General features: G+C 37.4%; 1 protein-coding gene across 1 annotated transcript in view; it reads left to right on the plus strand.

Moving 5' to 3' along the window:
- Positions 1 to 7,379: 7,379 nt before the first annotated feature.
- SEPTIN7 (septin 7) overlaps positions 7,380 to 26,431 on the plus strand; it is a 65,410-nt gene continuing 46,358 nt past the window's right edge. Inside the window, 2 exon segments of the mRNA XM_063170615.1 lie at positions 7,380 to 7,389; positions 12,543 to 12,716. Coding sequence (XP_063026685.1) covers positions 7,380 to 7,389; positions 12,543 to 12,716 — 184 coding nt within the window.

The raw sequence follows: 26,431 nt of genomic DNA on the forward strand, positions 1-26,431 counted from the left end.
GTTGAATCATTGCCTGTGACATTTATGGTAATATTATATTGGCATTAGGACTTTTCTAGAGTGATTTGCAGAACTGAGGCCTTCATTAATGATGGCTGCAGAAATCTCACAGTACAGAGAGTCTTGTAGTCATGACCAGATCCTGACTGTGGTGGTATCAGAGTTTTAGCTGACTTCCTGTTATAAAAGGAGGAAAAAAAAGAAAAGAAAAAGCAGTTTTGAGGCACTAAAAGCTGTTGCTGTAGAAATGTAATTCTCTGGAAGCTTTCTGACAGTAGAGGCTTTTCTGAATGTGTGATCTTACCAATATGCACTGTAGTAAAATTCCAGATGCTGGCTTAAATGTTTTACATTTGGGACTGTGAAAATTTCTAAAGTAGACTGGTGCAAAGAAACACATCCTCTTGTTCCTCCCCATCCCTTGCTTCTGGGAGCAAACATGTCCTTATTGTAGTTAGTAAAGGTGTATTAACAAACCAAGAGATTCAAGATTATCTTAGTTTCTTCTTGGGAGGCTTTGCCAGATAGTGTGAAATCGAGGTCTGAGTAATCCCTTGATGATGGGTAAAGGGAAGGAAGCCATCCTGTTGCCTTCTGTGTTCTTTATTTTTGTAGCCCTTAGCTGAGGTAGAACTTAGAGGAGAATGGTCTGCAAACTGCTGCAGTATGGTTCTGAAGTTTGCAGTCACCTCCTACTGTTCAGCTGTGCCAAATATTGACCTTCAGTGCTCTTATTTGCAATTCTGTGGGCATCTGCAAACCAGTAAGTTCTCAGAGCAGAGGAAAGAACCTGCAGTTTCTATCTGAGAGACTGAAACAATGAGGAACAAAACCTTAAAGAGACTGGGGCAAAAACCATAATATGTGGTTGTTGTACAGTTGAGGATTGTGAATAAAAAAAATCTCCTTTTCAGTCAGTTAAAGAAAAAATGGCTAAATGTTGCAAGTTCAAAACAATGCTGAAGACTAGATGCTTGAAGGGAGGAGAAGGTTAATGGGGTAATGAGCCCCACTCCCATAAAAATTTGGCTAGGAAAGCTGGGAATTTCAGCAGGGAGCTTTTCCTTACCAGCAGTTTCAAATTTAGCAAGTTAATTTTTGAGCTGGGTGGTGGTGTTCCTTTTCATGTCTTTAACAAGAGGGACTCTATAAAAGGTGTTTTGAGGTTTATTCTGTTTAGAATTCCTGAACAGTTGAAATTTGCAGCTGGGGAGGTCAAAATCATATTAATATTCAGTATTTTGTGCAGACCCAAGCTAAGTTATTTGAATGTCAGTATATTGGTAATATACTGACAGTCAAATGTAATATACACTATTATATACAATATACATTAGCAATGAAGGGTCACTGATGTGTTGTTTGTCCAAACACATGCAAGAGTTAATTTGAAGAAGAGTGATAGTGATTAAGACACAGCTTCTGCAAAGGAGTATTAATGGATGGCCTCTAACCTGGTTGCTGAATGATTTTCAGTTGCCCCTGGCCTTGTGATCAGCCTGCAGGGCATCCAGTGTCCCCCTAGGTAAACATGACTGGTTTTTGGTATGTTCAGTTCTTTGTGGCTGTGGGCATCAGGAAAGATCCTGGGTTTCCTGTGCTTTGAGTTGTGTTTCTGGCTGTGCACCTTGCCTGCTGAGTGTGGCAGCACTCTGTTGCACTCTGGTGTGGCAGCAAGGTGTGGAGAGGATTTAACTCCCACTTGAAAATTTGGCAGGGCTAATCATGCAGGATAGCTGCTCAGCTGATGTACGTGTTGGACCATGTACACCATGCTCTTCACAGCCAGCTTCCTCCCTAAAGCCAAAACCAAAAGGATTTGGGAAGTTGAGAAATCAACAGCTTTGGTGCTGTTAATCACTGGGATGGTTTGCAATCCAGCTGTGGCTTCACTCCTTACTCCTCTTTAGTGCTGTCATCCAAAGCAGTTTGACTGCTGGTGATTTGGTTGCTCTCAGATGTGTTGCCTTCCTCTTTGAAAAACATGAGCAGTAAACACCAAGTTAAAAATTAAATCTTTGATGTAGAATAAATGACATAAATCTTTAGGATAGCAAAATGCCAAACTATTTTACAGATGAATGGTAGTTTTATCAACTATATATTGTAATAGTCTTATTAAACGTGGATGGTAAATTTTACTGTAGATATGGACCATTCTTTGTATCACTTGCCATTGCAACTCACAGGGCAACAATCTTAACTTTTACTTACTATCTTCCTTACACAGTAATTATAATGGGAGCTATCTTTCTGTGGTATCTCTCTAGCTTAAAAATAAAGATAATTAAAAACAATGCAGCCAGCCAGCTGTGTTTCATAACATCTAAATTTAACACATGAAGTGGTTTTTAATACTTGACTTGGCATAATTCTTTGAAATAACACCTGGGTCTTTTTTAAATCATCTTGGTCTCATTAGAATTCTTTATATTCTAAAGAGAGAACTCAGTGTGGAAAGTTAAAAGGGAAAATTCTCCAAGTATTAGTAATGTTATAATATCCCTATGGACTCCTCTCAAGGTTTGATGAACCTTGTATTGGAAGAATTGAAAAAAAATATTATTTCAGCATATCATGGAAATTGTAATTAAAAGGCCTAAATTCTGTGTTTTGGTATCATTAAAATATGCTGTTATAGGGGGAACAGGGACATGTGCCTTATAATTTTAGCTCAAAATACCTGCCATGGTGAAACCAGCAGGACTTTGGAAAGCTTCTCTATGGCAGAGGGTAAGGAGTTCAGCATAGTAACTACTATAGGAAAATATGAATATACAGAAAACCAGATGACTTCCATATTGGAATGATTTGCACCCAGTGTACAGGAATGTGTGATAAAAGCCCTTCACCCTAGTTACTTCTCAAAGGAGAATTGTGCACGTTAACAGAAGAATCAGGATGAATAGTGTAATTTCTCTCTTTAAGGGGAGCACACTTCATTTAGACTATGTTGAATGTGCTCGAGTATTTTTGCATGAATGATTCACCTCTCATTAGCATTTCTGCACCTACATGTTCAAGAAATTTTACTAGATCTGATAGTAACCCTTTGGGCTGGAACTGTAATAATGCTGTTTCTTGTCCTGCCATCCTTACAGCTGCTTGATGAGGAGGCAGGATGGGATGTGCTGCTGGGGAGTTCACTTCTGTGGGGATTCCAGGCATCGAACAGAAGGAAGTGCAAAGTGCACACCTGCAAATGCCTTTTTCAGAGTCCCTTGGTTGAAACACTGCCAGCTGGATTGCAGCAATCTGCTCTTCCTGAGAATCTGACTTCTGTGCTTGGGCTAGTATGAGATACCTGTACTGTTGCTGCTGCTTCACCCAGAGATTTGGTGTGGGAATCACTTGGTTTGGGTTTGTTCTTGGGTTGTTCTTTTTTTAATTTTGTCGACTTTTTTATCATCCCCTGCTGAATCTTTCAGTTAACTGATCCATCTGTATGCAAATTTTGAAGGAAAATGCAGTGTTAGGGTGAACATGAAGGAACTGAAAAAGGATATGACAAAGGAACTAAATGATACATTGTGGCAAGGCATGTTAGTTTGTTTCTCAACACTTGCTGTGCTTTTTTCCTTCTGTTTCCAGTGCTAAGTGAGACTCGAAATGGACTCCATGTAGAGGTGCTGACCTACTTGGGGGAGAATATCCATTTCCTTAAAAATGGCATTTTCAAAGCATAGTTTAGTTGATGTCATAGGAGATGAAAGTGTGAGATAAAAGTGTCTGAAAGATGCCGCCATTTTGGTATTGATTGGTAGGGTTTTTTGGGGGGGTTTAAAATTATTTTAAATTTTTTTATTTACTTGTCTTTTGGGAAATATCCACAAGCTAAATACACATGAGACATGTTAAATATGAAGTTGAATAGCAAATAGTTTGTTTTCATTCTTGTTGGAGTTGTTTGTTTGTGTTCAGTGGTTTTTTTTCCCTTGGAGGCTTTGTATCCTGGGGTCTTCCATACTTGGGTTTGGTTTTTTGGTGTTTTTTGAATTTATTCTTTTTCTTTTGTGTCTTTTACCTTCAGCCCTTGGTTCAGTGTTTGTGTTGGAAAAAACATTTAAGGACAGCAAAACTGAGGAAGAGTTGGGGAGGTTAATGGTGGTGATTGATGCACCAAGTGATGTGTGCTTGGTGCTGTTCCTGCCACGAGGTCCCCAGCTGCCATTTCATTTCGACCCTGACTTTATAGAGTGGAAGATAATCGGTCACTTCGCTGTCAAATGTGATTTCTAGTCGGTCGTTCCAGTTGGATGCCAGTTGCTGTGTGATGGTGGTTTGTGTGCTGCTCTCTGCAGGCAGACTAAGGGTTTTTTTAGAGCCAGAACAAAGGGGAAAATACACACTCAAGCAGCTTTAAAATAGTGTTTTTGTACTTTAAAATTCCATCTAAAATGCAAAAAAGGTTTACTTTATTTTCAAGGAATTAATTGCCTTGCTAGTTGTAGTGGAGGTTGAACTATTAAAAAAAAAGTCAACATGTGTGGCTGGCCTGAATTATTCTGTAGTTATTGTGGGTAGAACTTTTTAATACTGGATGTTTTAGTTATACAGGCCTGCTTTTATAGTTTGACAACTTTCCTCCTTCTCTGCCCCTTCTATAACTATAATTAGTTACTGCTTAACTGGCTTCATTTTCCTGTAGTTGTCAGCTTTCTTGCACTTTGGCTGCTCAAAGAAGTGCAGCACTGGCTGTGTTGGCTGTAGCTGCTGTGCATATTTATTGTACACTGGCTCTGAAGTCTCTCATATTTTTTTTTTACTAGAGAACTTAAGCTTTAGTAGTGTGCCTACAACATCCTGTTTGTTTTTCTTTGGAGTTTTCTGCTTTCCTCCTGGATGTGCTGCCTGTAGCTCTACAGACAGATTATACTGTCTGCTCTTTCTAGTGCAGAGTCCTTTTGCTCTGTACTTCAGCACTATTTTTAATTAGCCAGATGATGGTGTCTGATATGGGAAAAAAAGAGGGAAGCCTAAAGCTCATTCTTCACCTGCTCACTCACTATGCCCAGTGTGATTTTGAGGAACAGTGGAATTAGTGCATTCAGTGGATCAGTGCTTGAAATTAGTACTTACTGACTTCTTCAGCTTGCTACTAGAGACCAAAAGAGATCCTCATTTCTTAATTGTGGTTATGCATTGAAAGGATTTTCTTTTTTTCAATCCTTTATGGAAGTATTTTTTATTTTTTCTAACGTAGGCCATGCCCTCAGTTCACACTTGGAAACCAAGTTGTTGTCTTGCAAAGAAAGGCTGCTGCTGATGTCTCTTTGAGGGGATAGAAGTGCTCATTTCCTTTCCATCAGTGCTAGACTTCTGCCATGCGGATTACAGCAGATGTTACTGACCCAGCAAATATTTTTACTTTATTTGAATAGTGAAAGGACAAATGTATTCATAGATGCTTAGCTTAAGTTTAACTTTGCAAATAGATCTGATGAGTTTCCCTTTTATATTGTTATTTCCATACTTTGTTTTTTTTGTTATTTGGATTTTTTTTTGTTAGTTGTTTTTTTAATATGGATTGTGTTTATTTTAAGGGGTTTTGCAGAGAAAAAAGTCAATGCTGAGGTACTACATATTATCTTAATGAGTGCCCATGGATTGTAGAAGCATTATTACACTAAATACTGCTACCTGAAGCCTCTATTTTAAGAATGCAATAACAAAAACTCTTAAGTTGCAAGATTTGCAGTTGTGTCTCTGAGATGTGGGAGGACAAGATGGGGAGATGTCTTACTTGTTTTATGTATTGCCTCTATATTGACAAGTTGAAAAAATGCAACGTTAGATAAACTGTAGAAAATTTGAAGGGGTTTTGAAGATGTTGGTAAGGCCTTCCTGCAAGTTTTGGAGGCTTCTCTGTATTGATGTGGACACTTCAAATAACTAGCAGTGTTAGAAAGAAGAAAAGAAAAAGTTACCATGTCAGGGGTAGTGGAGGAAATAGGGGTAAACAATGCTTATAGACCAGTTGTTATGCATAGAACCAGAAGCTGTCAAACTGGTCATACTCACAGCACAGTGGTAGGATATTGCATAGAAATATTGTGGCTAAAGGATTTGCAGAAATTCAGCTAAAAGTTCTAAAAATACTATTTTAATTCTTCCTATCATTGTTAGAGCAGGTGCAAATTCTTGTGTCTTAGCAGCACTGAGTGTAAAGTAAATTGTATATAAAGAAAACTTGCCCTACATCTAGTTACCTTACCAAAATAAATTGACACCATAGCAAATGTAAATTGTAGAAAAAATACCGTGTTCAGAGGATGCTCCTGGTTCCAGCTGTGTGAAATGCGTGAAGAATGATCAGCTTTTCTTTTCATTGTTGATGACAACAAACATTGCTATGCCAAATGCAGAGGGTATCTGCCCTTTCTAATATCACTTTGTGTTATGGTCAGATTTCAACAATTTTTGGATTTTCTGTGATTTTCTGGGTACTTTTAAAAGCAGTATTTCCTAGGAGTGACTAGAGGAAAAATAAGTATTTCTTAGAGTAAGTTTGATTGAGAAGTGCTAAAGCCAACTTTGATTAGAAAGGACAGTGACTCCTTGATGTCACACTGCTTTTCTGTTTGCTCTTCTATTTTCTGTCCAGCTGTCTTCATTAATATTTGCTGCTAGTTTGGCTATGTCATAAAGCCTCAAAGAGTTTTCATAACATCCTATTACAGGCTGTTGGTTGCTACCAGTGCATAGAAGCTGCATTTGCCTGTGTTGAGTGTGAGCTGAACTCTCAGGTTGCGCAACACAGAGGTAAAAAATGGCTTTAGCTCACCTTGGAGTTCTGTCTCCTTTTTGTCAGAGAGATAAGGTGTGCTCTTTTATCAGGCACTGGACCTTAGGCCAGAGGCTCTCATCTTTTGGTCCAGATGGTAATATGTGAAGAATGACTTTAAATTTATCATTCCTGAACACAGTCATTCCAGAATAAAGGAGAAAGGTAAATTACAGTGTCTGGGCAATAATGAAGATGACAGACTTATTTAAAGAGAAACTACTTTTTTTTTTTAATATCAGTGATCTTCTTTAGAACTGCTTGGGAAGCCACTGATGCCTTGTTTCTCTTTTCACTCATTTGCATAGTTAGAGCAGTTTGCTGCTGGCTATTAATTCATTGATTCTGATGATGGATCCAAAAACACCACCAGCTCTGCAGCTGGTTTATGTGGGCTGTGACATTTTGCTTGAGGGAGACGTACATTAAAGCAACATTGAGTACACAGAGTAGATGCACTGAAAGTCATCTGAGGCCAAGTTTATAATTGTATTGCTTGCCTTCATTTGTGCTGAGTTAGATTGGAGATTGCTGACAACTACAAGAAGATGAAAATATTAGAATACTTGATATACAATGATAGCTGGAATGCATCATGGATGATGGTAAAATGATACAAGTGGACTGCTGTGCTGTATGCTCAGTGACAAGCTGTGAACATGTTTTAGAGCTCAGGAGTGAGGTCTTGTGTACAGTTCGCAGTATCATCAGCTCAGTGCTTGGAAGGATTCAAATACGCTACATGTTGGGAATTGATAAAAGGATGAGAGTAAGAGATAGCACATGATCAGACATTGGATCTGTGTTTGCCTCTTGGACACTGTGTGTAGCTCTTGCCCTGGCTTCCTCAGAAGAGTACAGAGCTAGAGTAGAGTTATGTAAGAGCAGCAGGAGCAATCAGAGACATGAAATGGCTTCTTTTGAGCACAGTACGTTAGATGATTAGGGCTGTTTTCCAATGAAGATACTACTGTGCTAACTGGAGGTAATTTTGAAATGATATTCATCCTTTTAGCAATGTACAGGGGCAGTCCTTGCTACAGAGACTTTTGTGGATGCTGTTTGTGATTATAAGAAGAGTGTGCATGGAAGAGAAATTGGTCAAATGCTGTTTAAGTGAAGAAACAGCCCATCCTAAATGCTTGCGAGGTGGATCTTTGGTGATTGTGGAGGTGTTAAGAGAAACACTGCTCTGTTTATTCTGCTGTGTGTGCTACCTTAGATGTATGTTTCTGGCTTCAGGTGAAGGCAGAACTTTGGTGTGACCCATGTGGCTGTTCTTGCTGGATGATAGGATTTCAAATAGTACTGCTTTTGTCCAGGAAAGGAGGCGCCTGTGTTCACTCAGTGAACTAGTGCTTGATGATGTTCCCTTCTTTCACAGTTGAAAGCAGTGATGTGCTACATGATACCTGATAGTAATGTATTACTTAGGGTGGTTGATATTAAAATCTTGGAGTACTGGGGCTGCTGTGGGATCTGCAGTATCAGTTATGTTCCAGGCTGCACAGCTCGCTCCAGTTCTGCTGCATATGCATCTGTCTTCCTCCCAAAACAAAGGGAGCTTCCTCCCAGAGCATCTTGTGCCACCTTTCTGCGAGGCACAGAGAAGGACTGGCATTGATCCAGCAGTGCTTTGCTTTTTTGTCCTTTCAGAAGAGTACAGCAGCAGTGTACCCAGTGTGCTGAGCTGGTATGGCTCTGGGTGCTGATAGACCATGAAGGGGGCTGTGGAAACAGAAAGCTTATATTGCATTACATAGACAAGCAGAAGGAGACTTCAGTGCCACTTTGAAGTGCAGTTTCCATCATGGTGTAGAGTTTCTAAAAATAAATTCAGACTCTGGAACTATGGGATTGATTAAAAATTAGGTATTAAGATGCAGAAGCATCTTAACTGCTGGCCTAGAATTTGCTATTAAGATGGGGTTTTTTACTTACTTTTTTAGTATCTATGTATTGAAATACTCAAGCCTGGGAAGATGTTTAGTGACAAACAGGATCTTTGTGATACAGCTTTTAGTTAAGGTATTGTAAGTGGTGTGTTGGAGAACTGTTGTAGACCTCTTGTCACGCACAGAGTTAGATGTTGTTGAACAGACACATAGCTTGTGTTCCCTGCTTTGTTCTTTATTTTCTGGCTGTTGAACCATGACACTTGTGCCCAAGTTTGCAGCAGTGCTCTAATGCTCAGTGTTGCAAATGAAGTGAATTGACACTGTTCACTGAATGTGTAAAGTGACTTAGAAACACAGAATCCTGGAAGACGTTTGTGAGGATGATGGCTTTGGTCTTTGTACCTTTTCCAGACTAAAATAAAGATGCTGTGTAGTAGTGTGGTGAAATGAGATTGCATATTCTAGTGAACACCTCAGAAGAAGAAACATGCCTGAACCCATTACAGGTTCAGATAGCATATGGCAATCAAAAATGTGTTGAATACCTGAAGTAATAAGAGCTATTGTTTAAGCTGCCTGTATTGATCATTAAATGGCTGGAGTTTGTGTAGTATATTACCATGAAATTCGGTTGTTTTATGTATAATCCAAACTAAATTAAGGTTACTAACAAAGACAATTAAGGAGGCCTGCAAGAAAGGTGAAGAGGGATTTTTAACAGGAGAGGACGAGGGGAAATGGCCTTCAGCTGACAGAGAATAGGTTCAGATTAGCTATTGGGAAGAAATTGTTTATTGTGAGGGTGGTGAGGTGCTGGAACTGATTGTCCAGAGAAGTTGTGGATGCACCATCCCTGGAAGTGTTCAAAATCAGGTTTGATGGGGCTTAGAGCAGACTGACCTAGTGGAAGGTGTCCATGCCCATGACAGGGGGTTTCGAAGTAGATGTTCCTCCATACCCCTTCCATCCCAAACCATTCTGTGATTCTGCTTAAAATGCTGCAACCTAAGCATAGTAGGTGGAAAATACTGTGAGTTACTTTGATCAAATGTAAGTAACGTTTTCTTCTTTTCTTTTCTTTTCTTTCTCACACTGCCCCTCTTCCTCTCTCTGGATTGCGGCTGCACCTGCATGGACTCGTTGCTGCAATGGTTCAAATTCATCATTTTGCTGGTCTACTTCTGGATGTATTCTCCTGATATCTTCAATTGTGAAAATGATGGAAACGTGTTGTTTACAAAGTAGCTGTAAGTATTACCTTAATGCAGATGTTTTACAGCTAATGTAGGAAGAGAGGCAGCATGAGGTTTTTATTAAATGAACTAAAATTGAGCTTAGGTAACAGCTGGTTGAAAATCAAGAAGGGGTAAAAATTAAGGGGAAGGTATTGTAAGTATTAGAAATGTGAGATCTCATTTGGCACCATGTTCAAGACAGTGGAAGTCAACTCTTTTACCAAAAAAAGTACTAAGTTCCTTTAAAAGCTGTTGCAGGAATTAAAGAAACTCAATTCCTAATTTGTTTTGGTCTCTTTAGAAGTGGCAAATTATGAACAAAGGCAGCCATTTAAGAACCAGTATGTTGAAATCTTCAGTTTTAATTGGTGTACCAGAAATCTGAATCTGGCATCCAGCTGCAATTTTTTAAAAGGCTTTTTCCTACTGAGGACAAATGGTCACATTAAACGCAGCATTAATGCCCAATGTAACATTTGATACATCTTCATCTTTCTGGTTACTACCATTTTTATTTCGTTATCTAAAATTGTGGGTGTAATTAATGTAGACCCACTTAATAAAGCAAACAACCCAAAATTTGCCATCTATTCTTTTTTAGCATTTCATACTCAGTGATATAGAAGTACAGAGGGGTAAAACTATCTGAAGTGTGGAGCTCTTTATAAAGGGGAAGAGAAATAACTTTAGTTCAAGACCAGAATTATATGGAAACCCATTCTTTTAAGCAAAAGAATTAGCTAATGAGGCAATGAGGTGTTTCTGGTAAACATGACACACATTAAAAGGTATGTAGATACTAAAAAATGCAGGTGACTGACAAGTAGAACTATTAGGAGTGCCTGACTGTGATTAGATATTTCATATCTGGTAGGATGAATAGGAGTTCCACATCCTTAATGGTTATTAAGGACCTGCACTGTTAAGGAGCCCTTTAATATCTTTAACAGCACTGACCTGCATGTCATGTAATATCTCTAAAGCATTGGCTCCAGCTCAGGGTTTCAGATTGTGATAAATTCCATTCCTTACATGCAGTAATAGATTGGAAAATTAAAACAAATATTTGGATTTTAAATTCCTGGCTGATTTTTAAAATACTTTAAAACCTTTCAGATGAGATTATAGCTGCACCAAAGCCTATATTGAAACAAAAAGCTTCCTTAAAGAAGTTCCTTGATGACACAACACAAAGATTCCTACATTTAGGGAAGTAACAACATTTATTGCATTATGATTATTTAAACTGGAGCCTCTAACTTAGTCTTTGCAATGGTGTAGTTTTGTTTGAGATTAATAGTTTATTTGCCAAATGGAGAAATCAGTTGGGTGACTTAAAACACAGAGTCCATTTATTGACTAGTGCTGTTGGATTGCCAAGAGGTTAGTTCTTGCATTCAATGCTTTAAAGGTGATAGTGGTTTTATATCCTTGCTTTAATTAAAGAAATATTTTTAATTTAAAAAATCTGAGTATTATTACTGCTTTGAACTTATTCTGTCAGTTTTAGAAAGAGAGAATTTCAAAATAAATGACTCAACCACATACCAGACTTGAATTAACCAAACTGTATCCCATACAGAGAAGTTCTGAGCCAAGAGTGCCTGCAAGAGAAAAATTTTTTACAAATTATTTTTTAGAATTCCTCTGTTCTCATAAAGATAATTTTAGGCAGCGGAATTTGAACTTGTAGACAGCACTTCAGCTGTGTGGGTATATACAGCTCTCAAACTCTGAAACTGAGGCAGTACCACCATCACATGACATCCTCTCAACTTTGCATGGACATAATGCCTAAAGGCTGAAATCACTGCTCCATGACTAGCAGTGCCTTGTGTTGCTTTTAGTAGACAGTTTTCTCAAGAAAGTGTTTTCAGAATCTTTGTAAAATATCTAAATTGCCCAGTCTCATAAGGCAATCCTCAGAGCTGCTGCATTAATAAACAAACAGTTGTAGGATTGTGCTGGAAGAGTGGTGTAAAGGTAGCACAGCTGAGCTTTGAAAGATTGCTGGGTCTAGTACAGTAAGGAGGAGGCATTTTAAGTACCTCCAGCATTTTCATTAATGTGGTGAGAAGAAGTAATGGCTAACATCCAGAATTCTTCTCTTGTTTCACAGTAGGCACTATTTTGGGTAAGTTTTGCAGAGTACAAGGCAACTGAAGTTTTGCCTGTATGGAGAGTTTATGCAAGGCATGCTGCATTAGTGTAAGTCTGGGTTTGACATGAAGGCCTGCAGTTGAATGACACAGAAGCAGAGGTCTCAAGTTGATTCCCTTCACGTTGAGGCAGTACCACCATGACTTGGAAATACAGGAAGGGTGCATTCATACTGCTGGCCTGTGTGTCAAATGGGCATTGGTACCAAGTTGATTATGTTTTAATTTGTTTGCACATGCTCACTGTGCAGGCATCATATGGCAATTGCATTTGCCCAAAATACTCGTAGTGTACCTGAGTTTCTGTGCCAGTTTTTCTGACCATCCAGACAAAAAATTGTCTTTTGTATTTTTTGCTGCAGTTCATTATACTGTCTTGAATGTAGACAGCTTGGGCTGTTGAGAGGTTGGGTAGATAGCACTTTTCTACAAATGTGAAAATGAAGTGAACATTTCATTAACTAAGAATACAAGCCAATTAAGAAATTACTTGCTTTCCTTTTAACTTTTTCTTTTCCTAAATATCTCTTGCTTTAGCAACAGAAGAACCTTGAAGGATATGTGGGGTTTGCAAATCTTCCAAATCAAGTTTACCGAAAGTCTGTGAAGAGAGGATTTGAGTTCACGCTCATGGTAGTAGGTAAGTTTCCCTCTTTGTTTTGAGTGTTGATAGTTAGAAGTATTTTGACATAGTTCTTAAAATCTGTGATGATGATGTAAGTATGTTATGCATGATCTCAGGAGAAAACGTGGATCTTCCCCTTCTGGACTGATAAATTTAATGAGGAGACAAATAAATGATGAGAACTATGTAGTTCATATGGTCTTAGGAAAGCAGTTTGGTGTGGATCTGGTCTAAAATGCTACTTGCAAGTATGACTGAAGTAATTTGAATTTGATTGTCATTTGAATAAAAAAGAAATTTTTGTGGTTGAGTGCAACACGGCAAACCTTGTATATAACCAGGCAGTAGGATCCTGTCTGTCCTGCCCTTCTGTGGCCACAAAACTATGCTGCAAAATCCAAGCTTTAATTTAAACAAACCTTTCTAGTTTGTATGGTTGCAGAGAAAACCAAATGTAAATAGTTTATTCCCTATGGACTACAGTAAATGGGAAATTATTGTTAGTTTGAATGAATAATGCCATTCAGAACAGTTCATTTAGGCTTCAGGGATGACCCAAATTTGTCATCTTTCCTGCTAAGGAATCTCATTTCTTTTTTCTTGCTCTTTTGAGTATTTTTATGGTAATAGACTGTTAGTAAAGTTGGGTACATTCACATGTGACTGATGCTACTGGATATGTGACCTTGTTTTGGCATCCCAGTCAGCAAAATAATAATAATAATAATGATAATAATAGTTTAGAAAGTGTTTTATAATAGCCATCTGTCACTTTATCTAGTTCTATCTTTTGTAATTTGGATAGCTTGTAGTGCTTTGTTTTGTCATCAACACAATAGATTTCTTGTGCAGGCTTTATGTGCATGTGGCATAACAGTACTATTGACAGTTAGAAATCAAGGGCAAATTGGTACAAACTCATTGTATAGGTCATGTATATTTTTCTTTTGATTACAGAAGTGAGCTAGAATTTTAAAACTTGAGGGTTGCTTTCTTCTTTTGGAACTTGATGACAGGTTCCTTTACAGTCTAGCATCCAAGTACATATTTAGTACAAAACTGTTCAGTCTAAAGTAAAATTTGGTTTTCTGCTATCTACAGATAATAAAAAGGAGGAAGGGATGAAACTGTCGTCATAAGTGGTAGATGTAGAGATGTGATACAACTGGAGAAAGTCTGCAAAATTACCTCAATATTCTTGTTTTCCTGTAGTATAGTTTAAAGCAATTACATTTAGGAAAGTTGTAGAAGATGGAAGAAGAAAAATTGTTCCAAAATTAGATTGAAAATGAGATGTTGACTCATTTTTATAGTTTTACTAAATAGTTTTACTATTTTTGTGCTTATTACTAAGACTTCATTTGTTTGCATGGAAATTTGTGCCACTGTCTGGAAGTTTACTAGGAGAGGTGGCAGTATTTTCCTAAATTAAAAATGCCACTAATTATCTTCTTTTGACCCTCAAGTATAGAAATCAGATACTTGAAAGTGAGTGTTTAAACAAAATGGTGGCTGATCTTTTAGTACTCTGGAGACATTTGGGGCGGGGTGGGTTAGGGAAATTTTTTTGTTTCAAAGTTAAGTGCCTGGTGGTAGTATTCTCTGGAAAAATGTGTTTGTTTTTAAATATGAAGATGAAATAGTTTGTGTATTACTGATCACTTGTGTTGGTAAACACTGTAATGTAATCTGCAAGTAGATTGTTAGGATTGTAATTACTTGTTGCTGTATTCATCCTGTGAGGTAGTGTACTCTAATGTGGTTTGAAGTCTTTAGCTGACATAATGATACAAATCTGTAATAGCAAATGGAGTTATCTATAATCTACTTGATAAAGTTTAAAAGTTAGAATGTAGTGTTTATCTGTGTATGGTCAATGCTGGGAAAATAACACTGGATGTATTTTCTCTTGGAGATTATCTAAAATTTTCTGTTGGTCTTTCTACTACTAAGAGTTGTGTGTGTGTGGCTACCTTTTACTGCAGATTGCACAACTACTGGTCTGCTGGCTCTGCTCTATTTGGAGGTAGTTAGTGTGTTACCCATTTGTTCTGAGAGGCAAAACCAAAAAAAAATATGCTTGTGTTTGGTAAACAGGTACAACAAAGACAACAAATCCTATTTGGGATCTGGGATCTGTGTCCAGCTATTTTCAGGTGTCCGTGAGGTTTGATATTTCAGCTAATGCATTTGTATAGAAACTTTTCCTGTTGTACCTCTAGTCTGGAATTATCAGTTAAACTTAATAGGTGTGCATAGTGTTATATCTGACTTTTTGGTCTTTGGAATGTGTGGTATGAAAATTGACTAGAGCAGTGTTTGGGGGGAATTTGCCAGTATGGTTATACTATTGTGTGTGTTTCTACTGCTGTAGAAACAATTCTGTTTTCAGTTTAACAGTGTAAGAGTTTTGTGACTGAGCAAGTAGTAAGTACAGCATCAAACAGATCTGTTGTTTCCAGTAAGAAGTTTTGCAGGTAAGTAGATGAATTTTGCAGAACATTTCCTGTGCCTAAAGCATGAATGTGAGTATGTAAAATGCCTATTTCCCCAGTTATTGTCCTTGCCCTGGAATGGAGCTGCCCATAGCAGTGTGTGGTGGCTTCCTGCTCTTCTTTGTGCCAGGGAAGTTAGACAGTGGACTTTTAAACATGGGCATGCATAAGGCCTAGAAGTTGTTGAAAAGCCTAGAGAATGGTTTCTGGAGCAAGTTTTCTCCTCCTGAGCTAAGTTGGTTGGTGGCATTGCTTTGGACCCACGTGGACAGTTGTCTGTCTGTAACTAGCTCTTTTGAGTTAGGGCTTGGTAGGATTGATGTATCTGAGGCTTGTAAATGTTAGTGAGCTCTTTTCTAAAAAGTACAGTTGCTGATTTCCAGATGTTATAGTGTTTACTTTAAATATAACTAATAGGTAAAGTGATTATGAGCTACCCACATACAAGTATCAAAAGAGGATTTCAAAATACCTTTTTTATATCAAATGTTTTAAGAATCATTGAAAAGTAAACCTTAATAGAAACTGGTGTTAGTCTATAATATTTAGCCACAATAAGCATTTTGACATTTCTATCTCTGTTTCTTTTCTCTAAATTGTATTGATTGTTTTGTTAGTGTTTATAAACTTTTCTTGAGAAGCTGAAGACTGAGATAGCCCTTTGTTTTCCTCATTAATCAGTTTTCATTGATTTGTCCTTCATCTTCATGAGACAATTTCATATCAGTTATATTCTCAAAGGCTTAGCAGTAGTTTTCATCATGCTGCTTCTGCAACAAGTTCGTTTTGCAGAATGAAAACTCACAAGCGCCTTCTCTCAGGATATGGCATAAAGTGAGCAGAAATATACATTTAACTGAGCTCCATTCTTGATTCTTTCAATGTAAGACATTTAAGTAGTGGTTTAAAGCAACTGGTTCCACATCTGAAGCATTAAAGCTCAGCAGTGGAAAAAATGTCAAGTTTGCCTTGGTAGCCTGCTTCCTTCATAATCTTGTGTAATCTCTTCCAAGTATAAGACATTTGTTGAAACACTTGAGAACTCGACATAAATATTTAGTCTGTCTGAAATCCAAAGAGTATTCTCTGTATTTCTCTACTGTACGGGTTTTTTGGAGGAAAGTACATGTTTAAGTCAGATGCTTAAGAAAACAAAACTTCCAGAAGCACTACCACTGTGGTTAGTAACTCACAATTAAAGAAAGTCTTAATTGTGGAATTGTAGTTCTGTCTGTTTGTTAATATAATTACGCTCGCTTAAGTAGTGGGTGTGTGTTTTTGCTTTAGTGTATATGAGGTGTGGAACAAATAGTTATTTTTCAGCGTGTCTTCCTTCTAAACTCTGAGTCAGGAAATCCCTCTTTTGTTGTTGCATTGAAATGACGCTGGAAACGGGATTTGAACCAACACCCAAGTAGATACAAGGTCATAATTCTTAAAAATTCATTTCTCCTGTAGACCTTATGTACTTAAGAATATGTATTTGTGGTGACTTTTCCTAGAGCTGTGTATTTCAAAGTGTTCATGAGTCGCATTAGAAGATGGACTTTCAAGTTTGGGGTTTTTTAAAAGTGATCTGATTTCCAAAGTCAGAACACTTAGAGTTGAGTGGTTTCCACAGGACCTTTCTGCGCAGTTCCTAGTTCTTGAGCAACTGTTTGGTAGCTGTGACTTTGAAAGGTGTTTTGAAACCTCTCCCATAGTAAATTGCCTGTTTTGTTTCCAAATTGTTCCTTTAGCCTTGTTGATCACCTGTAGATTACAGCTGGAAGGAAAATGCCATGCAATATTGTTGGAGTCTTTCATTTGTAATTATATGCACACTCAAGGAGTTTGGTTTAAACGTGGTTTTTTGGCATGGATGCAAAGAAAAGGACTGTATTTTGCAAGACTTGAAGTTACATTAAAGAAGCAGCACACCCTGATTTTAAAATGCTTTTATTGTTCACTGGAGAAAGCTTGGACTGATTTAATACTTGTATCTTCTGGTGATGGGTCATGTTCTAATCAGAAAGGGAACAAGTGAAGGGGGTAATTCTAAAGAAATTTATTTATCAAACCAACCAATAGTACTAAGACACTCAGCTACTCACAGATACTTATTCTTTACTTGCTGTCAATTTTAATGCCAAGAACAAAACCATTTATCACAGGATAGAAAGAATAATTAAATGAAAAGTAACCTGTGTGTGGGCAGGTTACAACTAAGTAGGAAGAGTTTTGGGATGTTGCCAGTTCTTGTTGATCTACTGTGATTTGAAATGCTCCTAGTTAAGGTTTCAGTCATGTCTCTACCACAGTATCTGAGTAGGTGTTTGGCCTTTGGTGTCACCTTCATTACCTGGCTGGTGAGGATCCTGCTCTGCCCTTGCTGAGTGTGCAGTGCCTTGTGCATCCAGTCAGGGGAGTGCAGGACTGGAGTAGTTCCCTCTTGTTTTTACAATGAAGCAGCATGTGATGGAAAAGAACTAGCAAGATTTCTTGCAGGTATCCTGCCTCCATTCCCTTGTAAGTTCCTTTCTTCAGAATACCTGAATTCCTCTAGTTCTCTCATCCTCTGAAAACTGCTCTGTGTGCCATTGGACATCTTTGGCTGCAGCCCCTTTTGGGCTGCTTGCATGGGGACTGCCTGGATGGTGCAGCTGTGCCAGTGGGCTAGGGCTGGGTTAGGCAGCACTCTTCCAGTTCTCAGGGGACTTTTTCTATAATGAGATGTTGGAGGCTGCCTTCAAGTGTTGTGCTATAACCCAAATAGATCCTTTAGAAAACTAGCTAATAAATAAAATAAAGTTGCAGGGATTCTATTCACAGGATTATGAGGTTTCCCTGAAGTATACATATAGAAAAGGTTGTTTCTAAGGTTACTGAATTCTTTAAAGAAGTAATTTATTGTATTCCACCGATGATGCCTACAAAGTATAAAAGTTGATGGCTGAATATGTTAACATGTACCTGATGGGGATGCCAAAGCAAAATAGGTTGAACATAGGAGAATTGGCAGAGGTAAAACCCAAAGAAATTGGTGGAACTCAGAATGGAGCCAGTGTATGCCCACAGATGACATGCTCCTCTGGAGTAATCTCTGTTTTGGAATAATGCCTCATCAGTTGCCTATTACTCCTTTTTGTGGAAAGGAATAATTTTTTGAGAGGGCAGAATAGATGAATTCTGAAAATCCTTAATGAAGAAATAAGTGTCTCTCCAAGATGTGAAAGATCAGCAACTTAACAGTGAGTTTACTGGCCTGCATGATTTTCCAGTGAGTTACTTTCAAGTGGGAGCTTGAGGTACATTCATGTGAATACTTGACTTCAGTTAGAAAATTTTCTCTCATACTTTTTTTTGGCTTTATGGATGGATTTTTTTTCTTTTTTTTTTTCCTCCTCTTTCTTTTGTGAACTCCAAATGGCAACAAACTTGCTGCTTTCACCTATTTTGTAGTGTTTTGCTGTTTCTTTTTTCTATGGCTGGGAAAAGAAACCTGCACAAGTGTATAACCTGATGGAAAAGAGGAACTTTTTACAGTGGGTTGTTGAAACTTATTGCCAGGGAAATGCAGCTAATCAACCTATTTGAGCTTATCAAATAGTTTCAAATACTTTCACAGATTGCTTGTAGCATAGTGGCTTTTAATTGCTCAATAGGAAAAAAAAATCTTAATTTTTGTTAAGCTCATTTTAAACATTTTCCTCTCTGTGCAGTAGCTTAAAGGTTCTAATGAACAGAACTAAAGTTGGCATTTAATAGGATTGGTCTTCAATTCTCATTTTTTAATTGTTTGCAATTACAACATTAATTGGAATTGTAGTGCTTACTGGATAACTTCTAAAGAGCCTTTGGATTTTTGTTTTCTTATTAAGTGTTTGGATGCAAAGCTTCTTGAGTAGATTATATGAAAGCCAACTACAGTAAGGTACTTTTTATTAGATGCTTGCTGTTACATGACTCAAGTTCTGACAACTAACCTTAAGTACCAAGTATTTGTATATTAAAATATTACTTGGAAGAACAAGGAAAATGTTTTTGTAAAGCACTGGTGATTGTAAGTTTCTCATGTGGCAGTATTTTGGTCAGATCTTAATTTATCTATTAAAATTCTTTGTTTACTGGCAAAGTTTTTTATTGAAAGAGACCTATATTTCAAAGTGTCTGGATGTGAACCCATAATTTGGCAAAAAATCTGCCTGTAATCTAAATGGCTTTTATTTGAAAAAAATTTGATGATTCTGTTGCAAACAATTTTTTTTCTATTCCATAAATTGATTTTTTGTCAGTCCCATAACAAATGCTGTGGATTATTTTACTGGATCTCTAATAGATGAATTCAGGAAATTTCACAGAAAACATCTAATGAGAGATTGTGCTCTGCATTGTGTAGGTGTCATTTTCACTTTTGAAGCTTTGTGGATTTTTTTGGCAGTTCTCTGCATCAATCCTGTCACAATACTAGCTGTCTTCAGGCCTTCTTTGCTATATTCCTAACTGCATAAATATTTTTTCAGCTTTTATTTTCTTCTCCTACCTTTTTTTGTTTTATTTCTAAATAAAAATGTGCTTGCTGATTTTACACATCCAGCTATGTGTGCACATGCGCACAAACCCACAGTTACTCTGCTGATATTTAGTTTTTTGTAGTAAGCTTGTTCATTATGGTGAGATCAGCATTTGAACTTGGTCCTTGTTGTTGGTGACAGGTCTGTAGATCACACTTTAGCTGCAATGAATGTATCTGGCATTTTGATATTAGAATTAGGATAATTAGCAATGTGTGAAGTTGAACACATCTTAGAGAAGGTACCAAACGAATGGAATGTTTTATTTCTTAAATTGATTATCAGGTGGCCAACACTTGGTTTGATGCTACTCCACAGATTGTCCTGAGCTGTCACATGCGTGAGCAGAGTGTGAACTAAATGTTGCAAATCTTGTAAGCAGTGACCTGTTAGAAGTCACATTAATACTGTTTCCAGTTCCTTAGCCCAGGATGATCAGGTGACACTATACTGCAGCACTGGTTTTTGAAGCCATCATTGCTACAAGCCCAGAGTGAGATTCAAAGTAGGAGCCAGTTTTTTGTACAGATAAATATGCAGTATGAATTTAAAACTGCTTCTCATTCTCATTTCTTGTTGGCTGAAAATGTTAGTCTTGCCTGCTGTATCAGGAAATGCTGACAACTTTTCCAAGGAAGAGGTTCATTTTGTAAACAAAATAATATTCTTGGATGGAGTATTTGTGGTCTGAATATCCAGTTGTAGTAAAGCCTATGTGACCCATTAAATGTGATTCAATGTGATTGTTTTGCCTCTGGCTGATTTTGCAACAGTCAGTTCAGATCTTCCCTGTCGATCCATTTGAAACAGTTTTTCTTCCTTTTCCAGTTTTTTTTCTTTATGTAGTATGGCTGTTACATGCAACTGTTTCATTATGGGTTTGGATATTTTTCTATTGAGGTTCTGAGCACGTTTATTGATAAATTAGAGTTTATACCATATTCTTGTCTTGAATTTCTCTTATTAAAGAGAATGAGATTCTTCTAATTTTTTTCTCACTTCTTATGGTGTATCTGATGGTATTTTCTAGTAATTTTTGCATAATGCAATACTTTAAACAGACTGTTTAGATTTATCAGTATCTGGAGGGGGGAGAAAGGCTGCTGAAGCTGACTGTTTATTCAAATTACTTTTTTCTGTTTGAGTTCTTGTCATCCTTTACTTTTATCTTGATTTTTCTCTGTAGGTAGTTTACCGAGAGCACAAATTTGGGAACCTTTACCCTCCATCTTGGAATAGTGCTAATTTTCTCTCAGTGTTGATTTAAGCTATGTTAAGTTTGTAATGCCATTTGGTATAGTTCCTTCCCTCTGTTAAACTTAAAGTGAAAGGTTTTTTTGAGGGTCCTGGTTTCCTAATTTCACAGTAATTTCTGGCTTTTTATCAGTGAAACTTTGGTTTTGGTCATAGATGGAACTGTAAGTCAGAATTGTGCTGATATCTTCAGACTGGACCCACGTGTCTGTCAAAGTTAATGCAGAGTGCATCATTCTGGTCCCTCTCATGAAGCTTCTCCTTTGAAGGCCAAACAAATGTGTTTCATGGGGCAGAATCTTCCTCAGAAGGGCAAAAATGGTCTGTGATTTGAGGGGATTAAACTCAGCCTTCCGTGGAGTGAGAAGCAATGCAATGGAAGGACACAGATAAATGTGGGCTGGATAAAAACATCAAGTGTCAGTTCTAACAGCATCTGGCTACGCTGTTTTACTGCTTGGGATTTGTGGAGTGGTGTTGCTTTCTGTGCAAGGTGACAGCTTGTGTTTTTGAAAAGAATCTGGAGCATTCCCAGGTGACGTCTCAAACTGCAAGCAGCAGTGCCTTTTAAAATAACAGTCTGAGGTCATCATATGTTGAATTTTGAATTTATGGGCAAATCCAGAATTTCGGGTCCATTTTCTGTTGCTCAGATAGGGAAAAAATAGTAATTCAGTGATCTGAAGTGGAAAGAAGTTGTTGGATGATTGTGGAGCACTTTTTAGTACAGGATCATGAGCATTGTGTTAAAATGAACAACTGTGAAGCAAACCACTGCTGAAGTATATAATTATCAGATAAGCAGTTGCTGATGCTTGATCAGATCAAATGGCATGGAGTAACAAAGGGCATTCACTGCACACTTCCATCGGTTGTTCTTGCCTTCATGCACATTACCTGTGTCATCTGTCTTTCAAAATAGAAATATTATGTGTTGAATTCACAAGTATGATAGGGAGGAATCTCAGGAATATTCCAAGTTTGGCTCATGAAAAATATGAGTGGTTCACCTGGGATGTAATAATCTGGTAAAGAGCTGGTTGTTATTTCATCTGTAACCGTCTCCTTGGACCCTATGCTGTAAATCTGTAAAACATTTACTTTCTCTCTGTGTTAAACTGTGATCCATTAATTTGCCTTCACATCTACATGATTTTTCTGATGACAGGATATTGTTAAAGTTTCTGTCCCACGCTGTGGAGTTTAAAGGGAGCTGTAGGTTTTCTGAGAGGCAACTTCTTTGTCTCAAAAGTCAGCAATTCTCTTTTTACCATCTGTTCTTCCTTGGTTTGATGGATGGAGACGGTTTATTGTCAGTTTCCGGTTATTTTTTGCTCTGCTGTTTTCCTTATTAGCTATTTTCATCTGACATTGATGAAGATTATTTGGTTTGTTTTCTTTTTGTCATCCAAGAAAATGCCTTACATGACGTTAGCACAGTCTGTCAAAGAAGCCTTTGAGCAATTAATGTAATACCCTGCAGTAAAAATACCCTCTCTTCATGTAGGACTGAATAACAAAAATAACACAAGGAGATTTTTAAGGACCTGAAGATGAGTTTTCTTGGCTCTTGGATGAAGTGTGATGGTGCTTTGCTTGATAGGTTAGCAACATAATGTTCAAGTTTACTGTAATTATTTTTAAGGGGATATCCCTTCTGAACATTTTGATCACCAGATTCTAACCTTGTATCTTCAGACTTCTGGCCAAAACCTTTGATGTTTGCGCTGTTTTATGACTAACCATTCTTCAGTGCTCTCAGCAATGGTAGTTATGAAAACAAATCATATAATCTCTTTGTATAGGTCCAGTGTATGACATTCCTAGCTCTGAAAAAGCCAGAGGTAATTTTGTTAGTATGAATCTTCCAGTGCAAAAAAAGCTAGCTTTAAACAAAATCACAGCCACCTTGTTTCCATATGCTCTGAAGCCTGTGAGGGAACTGGTGCAGAGGTTGGTTTGAGCAGGACAAAAGAAGCCGCTTGTCCCACAGCCCACCTATGTCCCATGGCAGCATTTGTGATGCATTGGTTAACCTGAGTGAAACTCCAGCCAAGTCAAACCTTGAAGAGCATGATCTTAGTTGCTCTGTCAAAACTTCTCCTGTATGTAGGTTACTGTATCAATAAAAATAGCATTTTACGTTTCCTTATTCTGTAAAGTTGTGCCGGAATTTTTCAGTTTTTATTCTATTACCATCTTAGAGTAAGTAAAATTTTTATTTGAATTATTATTTGAAGGATATATATTGTCTCCTGTTTCTTTCTGAGTAACTGAAACTAAAAAACTAAACCAGTTGCCACTGCAGGGCAATGTCTTCTGTCAATGATTTTGCAATACCCACTTCTGCTTCAATGCAGGTAGACCTTAATCCAGTAATGCACGGTGCTTACTAATCCACGTAATAGACTAACACTGCCTAGTGGTTAAAAAACTGAATCCACATTCTTAAGAAGAAAAACATGCTGTGTTTCTGAAATACTGTTCTTGGTCTGTACAATTTGATCCTTTTAGCCGCTGTTGTTTAATAGTGAAGTCATTCTATAATCAGATACTTTTTAGTGACTGAGTGCAGAGAAATTAGTTGAGACTTGGATGGTTGTGTCACATTTTACATTTAAATATTCATCAAATTTAAAAAGTTTGGCTTGAATTATCACAGTTATTTCAGTCTACAATAAGTAAAAGAATGTGATTTTTATATGCTGTTTGGCTGTGGTTTGAGCTGAGGACAGTGTCCAGATTTTTGACTGTGAATTTATCTGCTGTGGTTGATTTGTGTCAAATGGCAAGCATTCAGATAGCTGAATAAAATAAAAGTGACTCAGAGGAAGTATTTTATGAGCTTTGCAGATACTTGGACGGTTTGAGGTTCCACTCAAAAACAGCTTCTGCTTTAAGTAACAGTAAATGCATTTATTCTGCAGCTAGTTGTATAACATTTTTATATACCTGTCTAATTAGAAAGGAGTTGAGACCTACCATTCAAGGCAGCAGCTGTGCTATGTAATCAACAGACAAACTTCTAGGCATTGTGTGTATATATATATGTATGTATTCATTCTTATTCCCTATTTTGGCACTCATATGATGTTTTCTATTTGGTCTTTTTTCTATAAATAAATTTCATTTATAAGAAGTAATTTGCTTTAGGGCGCAGTGTAGAGTGCTATAATTGTATTTCTAGTGCCTATTAAATGGTGTTGAGTGGCTGACTAAGACCAGGCGAAGACACAGACAGCAGGAGAGGTAGGAAATCGGAAGGAGGATCATCATAATGACAGTAGCTGAAATCATGTCATGGTACTAATTTGGAGAAAACAGCTCTCTGTAGAGATGGATGAAGAGGTCTCCAGTTTCGTGCCTCCTGCAGTTTCTTGACTCTTCATCTGTAGAGCTCTTTTAAAAGGCTTCAAAGTAGCCCTCCTGCAAATAAATGTTAAGCAGCCATTTTGTGCTTGAAGTTTGTGCCTTGCTGAAGTCTGTGCCTTTGGTTTTTGAGAAACAAATTTTGAGTTTAATAGTGTGTGGGCATGGCTGTTGATAGTTTCTTGTTTACTATTTATAACTTTTCAAAAACACATGTTTTGAAGAGGTCAAAATAAAGATTACTGTCAACTAGCACCATAAAGTTTGGGAGGTAAGTGATATTTCAAGCAAGCACCACTGTTTGCTTGCATGCCTTTTTACAGAATCACAGAATGATTTGTTTGGATGGAATCTCTCAAAAGTCATCTGGTCCAACCACTGTTCAAGGCACTTTCATGTGGTTTCTCTTGAACATCTACTTTTGTCCACTCTCAGGAGGAGGGTGCTGGATTGGATAAAATAAGCACAGTCCCATTTTGGAGTCACACTTGATGATAGTAGTCTGGTGTCTGTTGCCTTCTTGAACTTGTGGTGAAATGTAGGCTCTCTAGTCTGATTATTAAAATTACTTGACAAATGTTTCTGTCAAATCAGTCCTTAAACTGATTAAAGTCCAAGCCTTTCCAGAGACAACATTGTCATGTAGAGATTCATCATGTGGGTGAGATGTTGCAAAGGTATCTTTGCCATTCAGCTTTGTCACTTTACCACTGAGGTGGTTTGTTTTGGCTCAAAAAAGGCTGAACTGCAAAAATGCTTTTATACCATTTCAACCAGAAGCAGAACTTAGGAAGATGGAAGATGTTGATAGTTTGATAGGACTCTGAAGTCTTTGTGAATCTAATACCTTTCAGATTTGGTCTGTAGTTAAATTGGTGTCCTGACATGCTTTGCAGTTGCTAATCAGGTGGAGTTAGGCCACTCACAGTATTGGGTTAATGAGAAAGTGAAAATATTTTACCCCAAATTAGATTTTTTTAGCCAAAGATGAAATTGAATTGCCTCAAAATAGACGAAAATTAATAGAAATTAGCATTTGATTAAATAGCATAAAATGACAGTTCTTATTTGAATTACACTAATTTGAATATGCAGATTGTGAAGATCTTTCAGTTGATTATCTTATTTTTCTACCATCTTAAAACTGACATGTTGTTGCATCTTTTCTTGCATATTTTTTTGTGTTGCTGAAAAGCAGGGAGACAAAGGCTTCCCTGTTACTAGCAAGGTGAACTGCTGGCAGATACACAAAACTTTTTCTGCTTACTCAAATAAGGCTGTTTGTCAATATGTGTACTTACCAGTTTCCTTAAAATTCCTGCTGTCAGCTTAAAAAAATCCATTTAATGCATGTTGAATGTGATTAATATTGAAATAAGTAAATTATTACAATGAAAGACTAATAATATGAAAAAAGCCCAGTAGCCATGCTTCACTACTTCACTAAACATGTTGTGTTTTTTACTTGTTTGCATATTTCTTAGTGGTTTGATGTAGATATATCACATTAAAGTCAGGATATCCTCAATTTGCCAAATGCAAAAATAAGCACTCAGATTCAATCTCTAGCCCCAGTAAAGATGATTATTTTCTTACTGCATTCAGTGGTTTTGGGGAGACTTTTCTTAACTTCTATGTGCTCTTCATATTTGTGCTTTACAAGAACGCTTTTATGGATTGTGCTTCTTCTTGAGAAAGTGCCCATATCCAAACATTAATAAAGTGATGGGATTCTTTTTTTTCTTTGCTTTTTTCATGTTGTTATTTGTAGGTTTTTAATATGGAGCAGGATACTGCTTCCTAATTGTCCAGCTGCTGGGAACTATACCTCTGCAAGTAAAGTAGAAGAGTCACATCCTAGAGAATTGTCACATCTTAAGCTGCTTGTTTTTGTTCATACAAAAAAAAACCCAAATGTACTGTTCTAACAAACCTATCATCCATGTGCTCCAGATGAAGCTCGAGGCTGGCTCTTCTTGGGTAAGAAGAGAGAGCCTCTTAGCACTTTTAACTCAACTGAAAGATAAAAGATGAACTTTGACACAGAAATACTGCAGAT

Source organism: Melospiza melodia, chromosome 1 (assembly GCF_035770615.1).
Source record: "Melospiza melodia melodia isolate bMelMel2 chromosome 1, bMelMel2.pri, whole genome shotgun sequence".
Classification (NCBI taxonomy): Eukaryota; Metazoa; Chordata; class Aves; order Passeriformes; family Passerellidae; genus Melospiza; species Melospiza melodia.